The sequence below is a fragment of the Orcinus orca genome, chromosome 17 (assembly GCF_937001465.1).
Source record: "Orcinus orca chromosome 17, mOrcOrc1.1, whole genome shotgun sequence".
NCBI lineage: Eukaryota > Metazoa > Chordata > Mammalia > Artiodactyla > Delphinidae > Orcinus > Orcinus orca.
In genome coordinates, this window is record NC_064575.1 from 59,763,617 (window position 1) to 59,781,517 (window position 17,901).

Genomic DNA, 17,901 nt, shown 5'->3' on the forward strand with positions numbered 1-17,901 from the left:
GAATACAGTATATAGAAATAACTATGGTACAAAATAGAAAATACAGGTGCAGTAAGAGAAAAATCCTGCAATTAAAAAGACTTTGCAATAGTTCAGCAAGAAATAATAAAGGCTTATGCTAGGGAGATTGCAGTGGAAATAGGGAAGAATATGGATAGTATTAGGAAATGGAATTAGGTCTTTTTGGCAGTTTGCATGTAAGGGGATAAGAGAAAGGAGGAGTCAAAAACGTTGCATTTTTTGAATCCTTTCAAATTGCTGTTTGGGGATGTTTTGGACAGAAATATTTTAGTTACTTGAACAGTGAAATTGTTAATATTTTCTTCGTTCAGTTTATTTTAGAGTCACGTTCTTTTCATCCTCTCAGTAGGCCAACTCCAGGCATAGGCATTCAGAAAATCATTCAACGCATATGGCGATACAACTTGCACATGTACAAAATGCATGAGCATTGCTAAGGGAGCCTTTTGGAACTCTTCTTACTGAAAAGAGTCTACTTACCCTTTACACCCTTCTAACCCTAGAAGTAGAAAGTGTTTTGCGTTTCTTTAGAAGGGATTGGCAATAGTGGCTCTACAGAGCAGTTTAGGATCAGGTACTGCAAGAGTTAACTGCATTTTCCTTGCTTTCTGGTTTTGTTTCGCTTTTATTATTTTTGTTTTGTTTTGAACTTTCATATCAAGGTATAATACACAAGCAGTGTATACAGTAAAATAAACTGGTGTTGCCACCACTCAAATTGAGATACAGACCTTAGTTCCCTCATGCTTCTATACCACCCCCCCAATCAGAGGTGAACATCTTTTATTATGTAATTTTTAACCAGTCAGTGTAATATCTTACTAGTTGAGAAAATTATTACATGCTCTTTTCAAGACTTTAGGAGGTTATTGCTCATATATAGTAATTGAAAGCAAAGCAGTGCTCTCTCCTTTAATCCACTTGAAATACTTTTTAAAATAGCATATTAGTACAGTGATGGTATATTTATCCAGGGAGATTTAAATATTTATGTTATATTTTAAATTTCATTGCTTATCTTATATCCATATAAGATAATTTTAAAATAAAAGTCAGCATCTCAGTTTTGCGTAGATGGAACATACAGCTATCTTTTTAATTTGGCTCCATGATCATTATTACTTAAGTTACATTTTATTCCCTTTTAAATAAATATGTATAGAACTGAAGTCCAAATATACTGTTGATGTTTTCTTATTTTGGAAAAAAATATTAAATTATGTTTTCTTTTTTTGTTTTATGGAATCACTCTACTCCAAATATTGGTGTTAACCGACTATAATGATTGCTTGGAAACTTTCTACTGATGGCCTAGGAGTAGGATAAGTTTTAGTTGTGACTTTGTTATTGGTTTTTGCCTCACCTTGAACAGAAAAGTTAACTTCAGTGTATCTTAAGTCTGCTGGTTGAGAAAGCTAAGAAGTTGGATGATACATTGATATATTCAAATTACCCCAACATAAGAATCATGATTCTAAATGCTTACTCAGTAATTTTCCTCCTTTGACAGATGAAAGGCAAGGAAAAGCTAAAACATAAAATTCCATTGTCAGAAACATCATTCCTCTGTGTGTGTGTGTGTGTGTGTGTGTGTGTGTGTATACATACATACCTGTAATTTCTTGTGACTTGATTTAACATGTGATCTACTCTACCTCTATACTGGAAAAATAGCCATCTCTCATGAATTAACAAATTTTAGTTTCCTTTTACCTCTTGTGTATTTATTTTGAGTCTCTGAATGAGGAAACTTATGGTTACTTAATATATTTAACTCTAACTTATGCCAAAACTCATTTTAAGAAATATTTAAATTAGTGATTGTTAGGATAATATATGTAGTACATGTATGGTATAGGTGACTAAAATGTGTAAAGAAATATTTGGAAATAGTGACCATGTTTAAAAGGCTAGCAAAATGATACCTGTTTTGCCATTTTTGAGAATTTTTTTTGTCCTGTTGTTGCCACGGCTTTAACTAGTTCCCAGGTCCTTAGCATTTCTTTTATATAAATCATATCTTTTGATTTAATCATAGGGAGGCAGTATGAGTGTGATCTTTTAGGACTCAATCATTAGACTACCTGGGTTCAGATTCCACTTTTGTAACTTAACAGCTCTGTGTCTTCGGGCAGCTTACTTAAGCACTCTGTGCCTTGGTTTCCCTATCTAAAATAGGAATAAAATAGTACTTACCTCCAGTCCTTCATAGGGTTGTTCTGAGCATTAAACGAGTTATTACATGTAAAGCACTAAGAAAGCTTGTATTAGAGTAAGAGTTAGCTATTATGGTATGTTGAAATGCTGCTGTGAAATCAGAGTTCCATTCCTAGAGAAATTCTGTAATATGTTTCTTGTCACTAATTGACTTAGTTTCCTACTGAAAATTGGCTCTCCATAGTTGCAACTAATCAATATAAAATAATGGTCTTAATGACTTCTTTTAAGATTCTCATCAGAATCTGAAAACTCATGACATAATACTGTTTTTTTAATGTCTTATTAGATTGTTTTTACTAGATTTTTGAGCTACAGTTGACACAAAATGAACTGCACATTTTTTAAATGTAAAATTTTATCAGTTTTGATTAATATATACACTCCTGTGAAACCATCACCACAATCAAAATAGTAAGTATATCCAGTACCTCCAGTACTCATGCTCCTTTGTACTCCATCCTTCTCACCCCTTCCTGCCCCATCTCAAGGCACCACTGATCTATTTTCTGTCACTAGAGATTTGTTTGTATTTTCTAGAGCTTTTTTTTTTTAATAAATGGGATCATATAGTATATATTCTTTTTTTGTCTGGCTTCTTTTCATTCAGCTTAATTATTTTGAGATATATCCATGCTATTGCTTGCAGTAGTAGTTCATTCTTTTTTATTGTTGAGTAGTGTTCTATTATATGTATATACCACAATTTGTTTATCCATTCACCTGTTGATGTACATTTGGGTTGTTTCCAGTTTGGAGCTATTAAAAATAAAGCTGCTGGGCTTCCCTGCTGGCGCAGTGGTTGAGAGTCCGCCTGCCGATGCAGGGGATATGGGTTCGTGCCCCTGTCCGGGAAGATCCCACATGCCGCGGAGCGGCTAGGCCCGTGAGCCATGGCTGCTGAGCCTGCGCATCCGGAGCCTGTGCTCCGCAGCAGGAGGGGCCACGACAGTGAGAGGCCCACGTACCGCAAAAATAAATAAAAATTTAAAAATAAAATAAAGCTGCTATTCAAAAACAACACGTTTTTGAATGGGTGTATGGTTTCATTTATCTTGGGTGAATTCCTAAGAGTAGAATGGTTGGGTCATATGCTGCATGTTGGTTTAACTTTGTAAGAAACTGCCAACTGTTTTCCAAAATGGCTGTATCATTTTACCTTCCCACTACCAGTGTATGAGAGTTACGGTTGCTTCACATCCTTGACAGTACTTGGTATTTTTAATTTGAGCCATTTTAACATGTGTGTAATGGTTTTTAAGTGTTTTTCTTTTTAACATCTTTATTGGAGTATAATTGTTTTACAATGTTGTGTTAGTTTCTGCTGTATAACAAAGTGAAAAAAAAATGGAACGCTTCACGAATTTGCATGTCACCTTTGCGCAGGGACCATGCTAATCTCTGTATCGTTCCAATTTTAGTATATGTGCTGCCAAAGCGAGCACTAAATGTTTTAATTTGCATTTCTCTGATGATTAATGATGTTGACCATTATTTCAATGTACTTATTTACCATTGTATATCTTCTTTGGTGAAGTGTCTATTCACACCTTTTGCCCATTTTTTAAAAATTAAGTTGTTTTCTTACTGAGTTTTGAGAGGTTCTTATGTATTCCAGATACAAGTTCTTTATCAGATATATGCTTTGCAAAGATTTTCTTCCAGTCTGTGGCTTGTCTTTTTATTCCCTTAACAGTGTTTTTGAATTGTAGAAGTTTTAAATTTTGATGAAGCCCTGTTTATCCTTTTTTTTTTTATGGATTGTGCTTTTGGTGTCGTATCTAAAAAGATATTTGCCTAACCCAGGTCACAAAGATTTTGTCCAATTTTATTTTTCTAGAAGGTTTGTAGTTTTAGTTTCTGTTTTTTTTGTCTGCGTTGGGTCTTCATTGCTGCTCATAGCTTTCTCTAAGTGCAGCAAGCGAGGGCTACTCTTCTTTGTGGTGCTCAAGCTTCTCATTGTGGTGGCTTCGCTTGTTGCAGAGCACAGGCTCTAGGTGCGTGGGCTTCAGTAGTTGTGGCATACAGGCTCCGTAGTTGTGGCTTGCAGGCTCTAGAGCACAGTCTCAGTAGTTGTGGCGCATGGGCTTAAGTTGCTCTGTGGCATGTGGGAGCTTCCCGGACCAGGGCTCGAACCCATGTCCCCTTCATTGGCAGGCAGATTCTTAACCACTGTGCCACCAGGGAAGTCCTAGTTTTAGGTTTTATATTTATATCTGTGGTCCATTTTGAGTACTTTTTGTAAATGGTGTGAAATATGGATTGAAGGTTTTTGGGTTTGGGTGACTTTTTTTGGCATATGGGTATCCAGTTTTTCCAGCACTATTAGTCAGAAAGACTGTCCCTTCTCCACTGCTTGGCCTTCACATGTTCATAAATTTCAGTTGTTCATATTTTGTGGGTCTATTTCTATACCTTCCATTCTGTTCCATTGATCTATTTATCAGTCTTGACTCCAGTACTACATCATTTTGATTACTGTAGCTTTATAATGAATCTTGAAACCAGGTAGTATTAGCCCTTCTGCTTTGATTTTTTTTCAACATTGTTTTGACCATTATAGGTCCTTTACGTTTCTATATGAATTTTAGAATTAGCTTATCAAATTTTAGAGAAGAAAGCTTGCTGAGATTTTGATTGGGATTTCACTGAATCTGTCGTTCAATTTAGGGAGATTTGATATCTTAACAGTATCAAGTCTTTGAGCCATGAAAGATCTTTAAGTTAATAAGGGTCTTTTAATTTCTCTCATCAATGTTTTATAGTTTCTGATACATAAGTCTTTCATTAGATTTCTCCCTAAGTACTTTATATTTTCTGTACTCTTATAATTTTTAAACATTTTAGTTTGTGATCATTTGTTTGCTAACATAAAAATACAGTTGATTATAGATTCCATTGAATTTTCTACATAGACTATAGATACAATTTTACTTCTTCCTTTCCAGTCTGAATGCCTTTTATTTCCTTTTCTTGCTTGATTGCACTGGCCAGAACCTCTGCTACGGTATTAAGCAGAAGTGACAAAAGCAGATGTGCTTATGTTGTTCATAATCTTAGGTGGGAAGTGTCCAGTTTTTCACCATTAAGTCTCATGTTACTATGGGTTTTTCATAGATGTCCTTGGTCAGGTTGAGAAAGTTCCCTTCTATTTCTAGTTGGTTGTTTTTAAGGAGTTTTGTGTCTGTTCATAAGATACTGGTCTCTAGTTTTCTTTTCTGATAATGTCTTTGGTCTAGATTAGTGTCAGTGTAATGGTAGCCTCAAAGAGTAAGTTGATAAAAAATCCCTCTCCTTCAGTTTTCTGGCACTGTGTGTAGAATTGGTATTACTTCTTAAGTATTTGATAGAATTCATTCATGAAGTCATCTGGGCTTGGGGGATTTTTAACTACAAATTCAATTTCTTTAATAAATACAGAGATTTTCAGGTTATCTGTTTTTTCTTGCTGTGCTTTCGTAACTTGTTTCTTTCAAGGAATTTGTCCATTTCATCTTGTCAAATATAGGCATAAAGTTATAATACTTTCTCAATATACTCTTCATATTTGTAGACTCTCTAGTAATGTCACCTCTCTTTTATGATATTGGCATAATTTGTTATTAGGGACATGTGTTTTGGGTTCTTATGTACTTTTGATTAACTGACCCCTTTATCACTATGAAATGAACATTTTTATGTCTGCTAATATTATTTTCGCTAAAAATCTACTCTCTGACATTGAAATAGTCAATTTAACTTTCTTTCAATTAGTGTTAGCATGGTATATTTTTCCGTCATCCTTTTGCTTTTAACCTATTTGTGTTTTTATACTTAAAGTACATTTTTTGCATCCTATCTAACAATCTCTGGCTTTAAATTTGCATTTAACGAGATTATTGCTCCAGTTGGGTTTAATTCTATCCTCTTGCTATTTGTTGTTCCATCTAATATTTGTTCCCCTTTACCTTGTTTTCTACTACCTTTTCTATTGAGTATTTTCTATCTTCTCTGTTGGCTTATTAGCTATAACTGGACTTTACTCCTCAGAGAATATGATTTAATTGATTTACTAGGGGTGGGCCCAGTTATCATTATTTCTTTAAATATGTGTGAACTACTGGACTAGATGATCTCTATAGTTCACTTCCAGTTTATTAGCTATGTGCCCATAAGTTATTTGACCTGTCTTAATTTCCTCATCTACAAAATGGGTATGATAAAATGTATCTATCTAGAAGTTAAAAGTTTTATATATTTTGAATAGTATTAATATGTTCATATGATTCAAATTTCAAAAGGTACAGAAGACTCAGTATATACTATTTTATACTTTTTTGATTTTTCATTTTTAATAGAAAAATTATAAATAAGTTGTACATAGATGATTTAAGTACAATTTAAAAAAACATTCTGAGAGTAGTTTGAAAAGGTTTTTTTTCCTCCCAACTATTCAAAACTCTTCAAAACTTTCTTGTCAATATGATTTACATTTTAATTTTTAAATTTACTGTGTTATATTTGTACTTTCTAAAGGAAAGTAAAAAATATGTCTGATTTTTACAGTTCATAGTAGGACTTTTCAGGTTGACTTCAGAACATGAGTATAGCTTATGAAATCACCTTAATGCATTTATTTTTGTGCTTTTTCCCACAGGTTTTGATTCCCACCATGGCTATCACACAGTTTCGGTTATTTAAAGTTTGTACCTGCCTAGCAACAGTATTCTCATTCCTAAAGAGATTAATATGCAGGTAAAGAAATTTTATGTTCAAATTGACCTGGTTATCTTCTTGCTGATTTTAGATACCTTCATAACTACAAAAAGGCAGGACATACTATATTTAAGCTAAATATCTTGATTGCAATATTCATTTATTAATCTCTAGTATTTTTTATATTTTTTTCAGATTTTTATATATTTTTTTCAGATCTAGAAAGTAGAGGTTCAGTTCTTTTCTTTCAAATTCTTACATCTTCCATTAAAATAACATTCTTAGTACTATAGAATTTCAGAGATAAACAAACTAACTTTCATTGTTGTAATCATCAGAAAGTTTTTATGTACATAATTGTTTTATTATCAGGATATTTTAAGATGGTTAGGTGGAATTAGGCATAGGTATTTCTTTTTTTTTTTTTTTTTTTAATTTATTTTTGGCTGCATTGGGTCTTTGTTGCTGTGTGCAGGCTTTCTCCAGTTGCGGCGAGCGGGGACTACTCTTCTTTGTGGTGCACGGGCCACTCATTGCAGTGGCCTCTCCCGTTGCAGAGCACAGGCTCTAGGCACGCGGGCTTCAGTAGTTGTGGCTTGCAGGCTCTAGAGCGCAGGCTCAGTAGTTGTGGCACACGGACTTAATTGCTCTGCGGCATGTGGGATCCTCCGGAACCAGGGCTCAAGCCCCTGTCCCCTGCATTGGCAGGCAGATTCTTAACTACTGCGCCACCAGGGAAGCCCCCATGGGTATTTCTTTACATATTACATTATGAGTGTTCTTTTTCTGTTAAAAAAAAACCCAAAAAACTTTAACAGAGAAACCCCAAACAGAATAGATTTTTTTTTTTTTGTCTCTTAAATAACATTCCAGAATGTACAGGTAGTCCAGGGTAGATAAGTCCTTCTGCTTCAGTAAGTCATTCAGAGACTCAGATTCCTTCTATTTTGTCATACTGCCGGACCCTAGAGCTATAGTTCCTAAACTGTATGCCAAGGTACTTCAGGGCTTGCATTACACTCATGGGGTACTGTAGGATACTTCAGATTTTCCAACAAAACACAATGAATGTGATAGTGTCTATTAAACACTAAACAAACTGTTGGCTCAAGGTAGTTCACATTTGCAACATTAGATCCTGCAGTATGTTTTGATGATGTTCTTGAATATTTGAGATAAGTTTTTGTTTACTTGTATTTTGGGTAACCTATCTTGGCAAAGCTAGGTTGTAATTAAAAGCAAGTACTAAACCAAAATTAATATGGAACAGAAAATAAGGGTGAGTCCAAGGCTTGAGGAGCTGTGCAGTATCCAACAGGCACACACATTCCATTAATAAGTAATTGTGGTTATTAAAGAGTGAAATCAACATATTATTTTTTCTTTAAATTCGTATGTATTTTTTTCTAATGGCTACTAAGCAGATAGGACATACATAAGTATTAAATTGTTTGGGCCTAACTACTTAATCAGTGGAATTGTTAGGTATTTCTTTTGGCCTAGAAGTACTGTGAAAAAAGTACCGACACAGTAAGAGCAGCATAGAATAAAAGAGGAAATGGAGGGCAATCAGCTCTTTTTTTTAGTGGATATGATTTAGAAGTTACACACAATTCTGTTCACAGCCTATTATCCAGAGCTTAGCCACCTAGCTGCAAGGGAGGCTAGGAAATGTAATCTCAAGCTAAATGGCCATTTTATAACTACTAAAACTCTGAAGATTAAGTGGCATTGAATTTATTGTTAGAAGTAGCATAGCCAGAAAAAAACTAGGTTAAAGCAGGATGAGTGTGGGTATTAATGCCAGGAGGCTGGAGGTTAAAAAGAAGTAGTTGTGTTAACAGTGGTGATAAATTATAGGTGCTTTTCTCTTTGCACCTGTTATTTTCTAAAACTTTTGTTGAATATAGATTACTTTTAGTATAAGATACTGCATTTGATTTAAAAATATTAAGGACATTTTTGTTGTCACTGTGAACTTCTCTTGTCAACGTAAATATGTTTAGGATTGATTGTATATTCAGTTTTAAAGAAAACTGACCCTTTGTTAGAATAAGCTTTTCTTGTCAGAAAGAACCTAGATCATGTGTTCTAAAATACCAGGTTTACATCATAAATTTAGTAGTAGACTGTATTACTTTTTTTCTTCATCCTTTAAACAAAGTATGATTTCTAAACTTAGCTGACTTTACCAACTAGTTCTAAGCAGATGCTTCATAGATTATTTGAAATGAAGCAAGTGACTAATCATTTATAATAGCTACCATTTTTTAATGTGTTATTAAAAAGCAGGCACAGTCTAGTGTCTAGCTATTTTAAATGTCAGTTAAATCCTTACAACAACCTTGCAAAGGTAGGTTTGAATACCTGCCTTTTACAGATGAGGATACTCAGGCCGAGAGATAGGTAATTCTAACTAGATTCATAATTAATAGAAGTAACATTGAAAACCATGGTTTACACAGATTCCATAGCCCATGCTCTTAACAACTCTGTGACAATACTTATCTTCTTTAATATAGTACTTTTCCCACTAATCCTTAAAACTTGGGTACAATTTATAGTTCAACCCAGTGATTTTCAAACTTCTTAATAGTTTAATAGTAATCTTAATGAGAAACCAACTATGTAAAGCAAAAGCCAGGCCACCCTGGTTAAAATAGCATAGGTATCTGAGAGCTTCACTTACAGAATTCACAGTACTCTTAGGAGTATGGTTTGAAATCAGTTTGTGTTTTTGTTTTTGGCTTTATATTCTTCCTGAGTTTGACTATAATTCTGAATCCTAAGCCAAAAAGCTGTTGGGTTATCCTGTCCAGTACTTCTAAAATATTTAAAAGATATTTGATACATGCCTTTTCTTTTCATATCTTAACAATTGTTAATTATTAAAATAAATAATTCAAAAATTGAAAAAGACCTTCTCTTATAAGCCTTAAGTTACTGTCCGTAGTGCTTTTACCCATGCTTGTTTTGGTAGTTTCTTGAAATAAATTATTTCATTTTTGTTTTAGATCTGGCAGAGGACGGAAATTAAGTGGAGACCAAATAACTTTGCCAACTACAGTTGATTATTCATCCGTTCCTAAGCAGGTAATTTTTTTTTTGAATGTTGAATAAGTGTTCCAGAACCATATTTTTCAAACTGGATTGCCGACCATTAGTATGTCATGAAATTAATTTGGTAGTCAGGGTCAGGATTTTTATTGTTGTTATTAAATTTTTTTATTCTAAAATTTTTATTTTCTGTTTCTTTGCTGAGGATTTCTTTTTTTTTTTATTGGTTTTAAGAGTGTTTGTTATTGCTTATTGAAGCATTTTTATGATAACTATTTTAAAGTCTTAGATAATTCCAACATTTATATCATCTTGGGGTTTGTGTCTGTTGATTGACTTTTTGCATTCAAGTTGAGATTTCTTCATTGTTCATTTGCAGGTTACTTCATGGTTATGTTGAATATTATGTTTGGGACTCTATCTTATTTAAATACTATAAAGAATGTTATTATTTATTATTTTATCAGGCAATAAACCTGGTTAAGGTTAGATTGCAAGTTCCAAGTCTCCTTCTGTGGGCTGTAGTTTTAATGTCAGTTCAATTTTTAAAGCAAAAAAATTTTCTTTTGTTTTGTTTGTATTTTTTTAATGGGTAGAACAGAATGTCCAACTCATAGAATATTTCTTTTAAAGTTTTCATCTAGTTTTGGTATGTGGTATAAAATTTGTATTTTCCCATTGGTCAAAAAAGTTTGAATAACCAATGTTTTAGAAAGCTCATTTTTCTAATAAATGATGAATTAAATTTAGACAGATGTTGAAGAGTGGACTTCCTGGGATGAAGATGCACCCACAAGTGTAAAGATTGAAGGAGGGAATGGGAATGTTGCAACACAGCAAAATGCTTTAGAACAGCTGGAACCTGACTATTTTAAGGACATGACACCAACTATAAGGAAAACCCAGAAAGTATGTTAAAGATTTGTGCTTTTGGAGATAAAACTATTAAACCACTCTTCAGATTCCTATAATTAAAATTAGTATAATTGGTATTTGTTAGAAAGCCTATTTCTAATTAGCAATTGTGTTTTCTGTCATGTTAAAGAAGCTTATATATTCAAGTGACCTGGACACAGATCTAGTAAATTGTATCCCCAAGTCTTTTAAAATTGTGTCTAAGCATTTATAGAAATCCTACTGTATGTCAGATTCTAGACTCCAGTCTCTGCTATGGAGACTAAGCTGAATAAGATACAGTTCTAACCTTAAAAGATTAGTTCACAGTTTAGTGATGTCTACAAACTGATAAGTAGTTTCCATTGTTTATAACCATTATCAAACTGATGCAAGGCTCTGAGAACTTAGTGTAATTGTTGTGGGTTTGTGTAGTCATCCACACTTTATTTTATCCCTTTTGAGTTATATAGTTATACATGGACAATCACTTAAAGATGCAGGGAATTATTAGAAAAAGAACAATGGCTGAGTATTTTCCTTTCTTTTTATCAAAATAGTACATGTACATTTGAAAGTTGTTTTTAAATATCTTTCTTTCTTTCTTTCTTTCCTTTCTTTCCTTTCTTTCCTTTCTTTCCTTTCTTTCTTCGTTGGGTCTTTGTTGCTGTGCGCTGGCTTTCTTAGTTGCGGCGAGCCGGAACTCCTCTTCATTGCAGTGCACGGGCTTCTCATTGCGGTGGCTTCTCTTGTTGCGTAGCATTGGCTCTAGGCGCACGGGCTTCAGTAGTTGTGGCACACGGGCTTAGTTGCTCTGTGGCATGTGGGATCTTCCTGGACCAGGGCTCAAACCCATGTCCCCTGCATTGGCAGGCAGATTCCTAAGCACTGTGCCACCAGGAAAGTCCCTGAAAATTGTTTTTAAATCAAAGAATATAGAAGAGCTTATAATGAAAAGCAATAGGGCTTCCCTGGTGGCGCAGTGGTTGAGAGTCCGCCTGCCGACACTGGGGACACAGTTCGTGCCCCGGTCCGGGAAGATCCCATATGCCGTGGAGTGGCTGGGCCCATGAGCCATGGCCGCGGAGCCTGTGCTCCGCAACGGGAGAGGCCACAATGGTGAGAGGCCCGCGTACCGCAAAACAAAAAAAAAAAAAAGAAAGAAAATCAATAGACTTCTGCCCCATCATTCTTCATACCAGTTCTACTTTCTAAAAGCAGCCACCCATAACTTTTTCTGTTTGGGCTTCTAGCATTTTTCATCATATCTGTATATAGTATTCTTATATTGCTATGTCTTGATTTACCAATCACAGATATTGTCCACTGACTGCATACTATGGTAAACGGGGGTTTATTTCATACCCTCTTACCCCCTTTTCAAATACGGTAATGTTTTTATTCCAATCTACCTCATCAGTCATCCTGCTGTTTTCAAAAGAAAAAAATACTTAAAGTTCCATTGTTCAATCAAGCATAGAAAATATTTTTTATAAATATACTTATAAAATGAGGACATTCTTTATTCCACAATTCTCTAATAGGGTTTTTCACCCTCTTCTACCTTCCAGCCAGTTTCATCTGTATATTTATTTTTAGATTTTCAAGGCTGATAACATTTACATGCTGTAATCATAGTTGTTTTTGTTGAGTTGTCCAAATGCATTAAGTTGTATATTTTTCAAGGAGTTTTAAGTGAATTTCTTAGTAGATGAGTACCTTTTATTTTGAAAGTCTATTTTGCGGCTCTTAATAGGAACTCAGTATATTGCAATAGTACCTAAATAAATTAGTTAGAATGAAAATACTTTTAAGCTACAAAACTAATACTACTGGCCTGAAAGAGTTAATGTATTCATAGATACCCACATGCTTAGAGAACTGGTTATACTTCTGGTAGGATATGATACATGTTCTTGTTTAATACAGTGACTAAAAATGCCTAATTATATTTTGGGGGGTCCAGGGAAAGTAGGGAAAGAGGAAAGAGGAAGAGGAAAATTTATTGTTTTAGAAAAAAGTGAAATATAGTTTTTCTTAGTATGCAACTGATTTGTGTGACAATTGCCTAAGAATTTTGGTGCTCTATATAGACTTTAAAAAAAATTTTTTTACATTGTAAATTTTAAAAGAAGAAAGGTAGAACATATTTTAAATAATTATAAAATGCTTTGGTCAGTTAATTTGTCTGTGTTTATATAGTGATGTGTAAAATGTTCCTATAATTCTCTTTCGATTAATCTTTCAGATCATTATTAAGAAGAGAGAGCCATTAAATTTTGGCATCCCAGATGGTAGCACAGGTTTCTCTAGTAGACTAGCAGCTACACAAGATATGCCTTTTATTCATCAATCTGTAAGTATGCTAATGGTATCTAGGCAAGAGCTTTTTTTTCATTTCTATTTTCTTAAAAGAAGAAAAAAATTAAAATGAATTGAACATAGTATTTGTATTTGTATGACTTTGAAACAGGTGTAGCAGATCAAGAGAGGTTACCAATCCTGTCCTTTTATGAGATTATAAATTATATCAGATATGAAGATCAGGGTCCATTGTACACATAAAAGATAGAGACAAAAATGTTATTGAAAAATATGACCTTTACATTTTTAAGTCTTTTGTCATTTACAGACAGTTCTGGGTGTACTCTGATGCTTTCGCAAAAATGTTCCTATAAAAGGGTTTCATCTTCAAGGAATTCATGGAAAAGACCCTGACAAGTACAGGTTTCTGGTAACTGCCTATACTGCTGAACTGAATGAATAAGCATTTTCAGAACTCTAATGGAAAACTGATGAATTCATAAAAGTGCTAACAAAAGATCAAGATGGAAAAAAAATTACATGGGACTGAGTGAACTGATGAGGATGATTATAATTTTTGTGACTTTCTGTTTGAATAAAAATAAAAAAATCCCACAAGGACTCAGAGGCAAAAGATATACAAATCAATTTTCACTGCAAAGTAAAGGACCTGTTACAGTGGAGGATTACTGGACTGAATGTCAATATTGTGACATAGTGTGAGTGTGAGTGTTTGTTAATTGCAGTCGTTGCTTTTGTTGTGGTCATCCATTTGCAATGCTTGGTGTCAGTTTATTTATCTCTTGTAAAAATAAAATACAATGTGTGTGTGTGTGTGTGTGTGTGTGAAAAAAATATGACCTTTAAAGAGATTACCACTAAAATTTAACCTTAATAGCAGGTTATTTTTAAGTAAGTTATGAATTGTTTCCCTAGTAGAGTATATTTACATTTAAAGTGTGGTTTAACTTAAAATAGATTTGACTTAAATACAACACTTCTATGGACAAAAGTAGTGAGGAAAGTATATAGCTGTGATTTTCAACCTTGGAGGCTATCAGAATCAACTTTGAACTTTTTTTTTCTTTTTTTTTTTTTGTTGATACAGAGATGTCACATTTAATTTATTTGAAACAAATTAAAGGGAAAAATCATTGTGGAAACTCTCCTATAAATGACTGAAATTATTATATCAAACTAAGTCATTTTTTTATCTGGTGTTGATATGAGAAAACTCTTTTCTCAGTAGAAGTGCTCTATTTCTTAAATTAGCTCCATAAATCTCTACATTCTTTCCAACTGATTAAGACAAGTTCACATTTGGAATATGAGGAGTCTGAAATGGAAGTCGAAGGTACTCAAAAGTATATATATAGTACTTTCTAGACTAAAAGCTTTCCTTAGAACTGCGATATAAAAAGCAGTGACTAAATATATAAAACGATAGCCAGATTACCAATAAGTGTACATCTCAAACAAACCATTACTTTGCATTTAGGGAAGAAAAATATTAAATTCTTGCATCTTGCTTAATGTTCAATCTGCTTATGTAAGTAGATATTGGTTTTTTGGGTTTTTTTGTTTTATTCAAATAGTCACAAAAATTAAAATCATCCTCATCAGTTCACTCAGTCCCATGTAATTAATTTTTTTTCATCTTGATCTTTTGTTAGCACTTTTATGAATTCATCAGTTTTCCATTAGAGTTCTGAAAATGCTTATTCATTCAGTTCAGCAGTATAGTCAGTTGCCAGAAGCCTGTACTTGTCAGTCTCTTCCATGAATTCCTTGAAGATGAAACCTGTTTATAGGAACATTTTTGCAAAAGCATCAGAGTACACCCAGAACTGTCTGTAAATGACAGAAGACTTAAAAATGACCACGGTTAAAGATTTGATGAAAGTTCATGATAATACAATTGACAAGGAAATTTAGTTATTTCTGAGATATACATTTTAAAGTAATAACTAGGATTATGACTTATAACATTCTACCAGTACATATAAGATTTTTAGGAATTTCATGTAATGTCTGAAACATTTATATTAATATATTTCCATACAAATAACCCAAAGAAAGTTTAGTATTAGTTTTTGTTTTTAATAAATTTATTTATTTTTGGCTGTGTTGGGTCTTCGTTGCTGTGCGCAGGCTTTCTCTGGTTATGGTGAGTGAGGGCTACTCTTCGTTGCGGTGCGCAGGCTTCTCATTGCGGTGGCTTCTCTTGTTACGGAGCACAGGCTCTAAGCACGCACGCTTCAGTAGTTGTGACAAGTGGGCTCAGTAGTTGTGGCTTGTGGGCTCTAGAGCGCAGGTTCAGTAGTTGTGGTGCACGGACTTAGTTGCTCCGCGGCATGTGGGATCTTCCTGGACCAGGGCACGAACCTGTGTCCCATGCGTTGGCAGGCAGATTCTTAACCACTGTGCCACCATGGAAGCCCTTTTTTTAAAAAAATTTTTAAATTTAATTTTATTTATTTTTTTAGGCAGCAGGTTCTTATTAGTCACCAATTTTATACACATCAGTGTGTACATGTCAATCACAATCACCCAATTCAGCACACCACCATCCCCAGCCCCCCACGGCTTTCCCCCCTTGGTGTCCATACGTTTGTTCTCTACATCTGTGTCTCAACTTCTGCCCTGCAAACTGGTTCATCTGTACCATTTTTCTAGGTTCCACATGCATGCATTAATATACGATATTTGTTTTTCTCTTTCTGACTTACTTCACTCTGTGTGACAGTCTCTAGTTCCATCCACGTCTCAACAAATGACTCAATTTTGTTCCTTTTTATGGCTGAGTAATATTCCATTGTATATATGTGCCACTACTTCTTTATCCATTCGTCTGTCGATGGGCATTTAGGTTGCTTCCATGACCTGGCTATTGTAAATAGTGCTGCAATGAACATTGGGGTGCATGTGTCTTTTTGAATTATGGTTTTCTCTGGGTATATGCCCAGTAGTGGGATTGCTGGATCATATGGTATTCTATTTTTAGTTTTTTAAGGAACCTCCATAATGTTCTCCATAGTGGCTGTATCAATTTACATTCCCACCAACAGTGCAAGAGGGTTCCCTTTTCTCCACATCCTCTCTAGCATTTGTTGTTTGTAGATTTTCTGATGATGCCCATTCTAACTAGTGTGAGGTGATACCTCATTGTAGTTTTGATTTGCATTTCTCGAATAATTAGTGAGGTTGAGCAGCTTTTCATGTGCCTCTTGGGCATCTGTATGTCTTCTTTGGAGAGATGTCTATTTAGGTCTTCTGCCCATTTTTGGATTGGGTTGTTTGTTTCTTTAATATTGAGCTACATGAGCTGTTTATATATCTTGGAGATTAATCCTTTGTCCGTTGATTCGTTTGCAAATATTTTCTCCCATTCTGAAGGTTATCCTTTCGTGTTGTTTATGGTTTCCTTTGCTGTGCAAAAGCTTTGAAGTTTCATTAGGTCCCATTTGTTTATTTTTGTTTTTATTTCCATTACTCCAGGAGGTGGATCAAAAAAGATCTTGCTGTGATTTATGTCAAAGAGTGTTCTTCCTATGTTTTCCTCTAAGAGTTTTATAGTGTCTGGTCTTACATTTAGGTCTCAAATCCATTTTCAGTTTTTTTTTTGTGTATGGTGTTAGGGAGTGTTCTAATTTCATTCTTTTACATGTAGCTGTCCAGTTTTCCCAGCACCACTTATTGAAGAGACTGTCTTTTTTGCATTGTATATCCTTGCCTCCTCTGTAAAAGATTAGTTGACCATATGTGCCTGGGTTTATCTCTAGGCTTTCTATCTTGTTCCATTGATCTACGTTTCTGTTTTTGTGCCAGTACCATATTGTCTTGATTACTGTAGTTTTGTAGTATAGTCAGAAGTCAGGGAGTCTGATTCCTCCAGCTCCGTTTTTTTCTCTCAAGACTGCTTTAGCTATTCGGCGTCTTTTGTGTCTCCATACAAATTTTAAGATGTTTTGTTCTAGTTCTGTAAAAATGCCATTGGTAATTTGATTGGGTTTGCATTGAATCTGTAGATTGGGTAGTATAGTCATTTTCACAGTATTGATTCTTCCAATCCAAGAACATGGTATATCTCTCCATCTGTTGGTATCATCTTTAATTTCTTTCCTCAGTGTCTTATAGTTTTCTGCATACAGGTCTTTTGTCTCCCTAGGTAGGTTTATTCCTAGGTATTTTATTTTTTTTGTTGCAATGGTAAATGGGAGTGTTTCTTTAATTTCTCTTTCAGATTTTTCATCATTAGTGTATAGGAATGCAAGAGATTTCTGTGCATTAATTTTGTATCCTGCAACTTTATCAGATTCATTGATTAGCTCTAGTAGTTTTCTGGTGGCATTTTTAGGATTCTCCATGTATACTATCATGTCATCTGCAAACAGTGACAGTTTTACTTCTTTTCCAATTTGTATTCCTTTTATTTCTTTTTCTTCTCTGATTGCCGTGGTAGGACTTCCAAAACTATGTTGAATAATAGTGGTGAGAGTGGACATCCTTGTCTTGTTCCTGATCTTAGAGGAAATGCTTTCAGTTTTTCACCATTGAGAATGATGTTTGCTGTGGGTTTGTCGTATATGGCCTTTATTATGTTGAGGTAGGTTCCCTCTATACCCACTTTCTGGAGAGTTTTAATCATAAATGGGTGTTGAATTTTGTCAAAAGCTTTTTCTGCATCTATTGAGTTGATCATATGGTTTTTAT

General features: G+C 34.3%; 1 protein-coding gene and 1 non-coding gene across 4 annotated transcripts in view; one reads left to right on the forward strand and one right to left on the reverse strand.

Moving 5' to 3' along the window:
• EBAG9 (estrogen receptor binding site associated antigen 9) overlaps positions 1-17,901 on the forward strand; it is a 31,402-nt gene that overhangs the window by 3,251 nt on the left and 10,250 nt on the right. For all 3 annotated transcript variants that reach the window (XM_033411243.2, XM_033411242.2, XM_012537840.3), the window contains 4 exons: positions 6,875-6,972; positions 9,948-10,026; positions 10,741-10,899; positions 13,133-13,240. In XM_033411243.2, the coding sequence (XP_033267134.1) occupies positions 6,890-6,972; positions 9,948-10,026; positions 10,741-10,899; positions 13,133-13,240 (429 nt within the window). In that variant the 5' untranslated portion in view covers positions 6,875-6,889. The remainder of the gene's footprint in view (positions 1-6,874; positions 6,973-9,947; positions 10,027-10,740; positions 10,900-13,132; positions 13,241-17,901) is intronic.
• On the reverse strand, positions 3,580-3,683 carry LOC117197818 (U6 spliceosomal RNA). Its single transcript, XR_004478700.1, has one exon. It is a non-coding gene; the product is annotated as a U6 spliceosomal RNA (small nuclear RNA).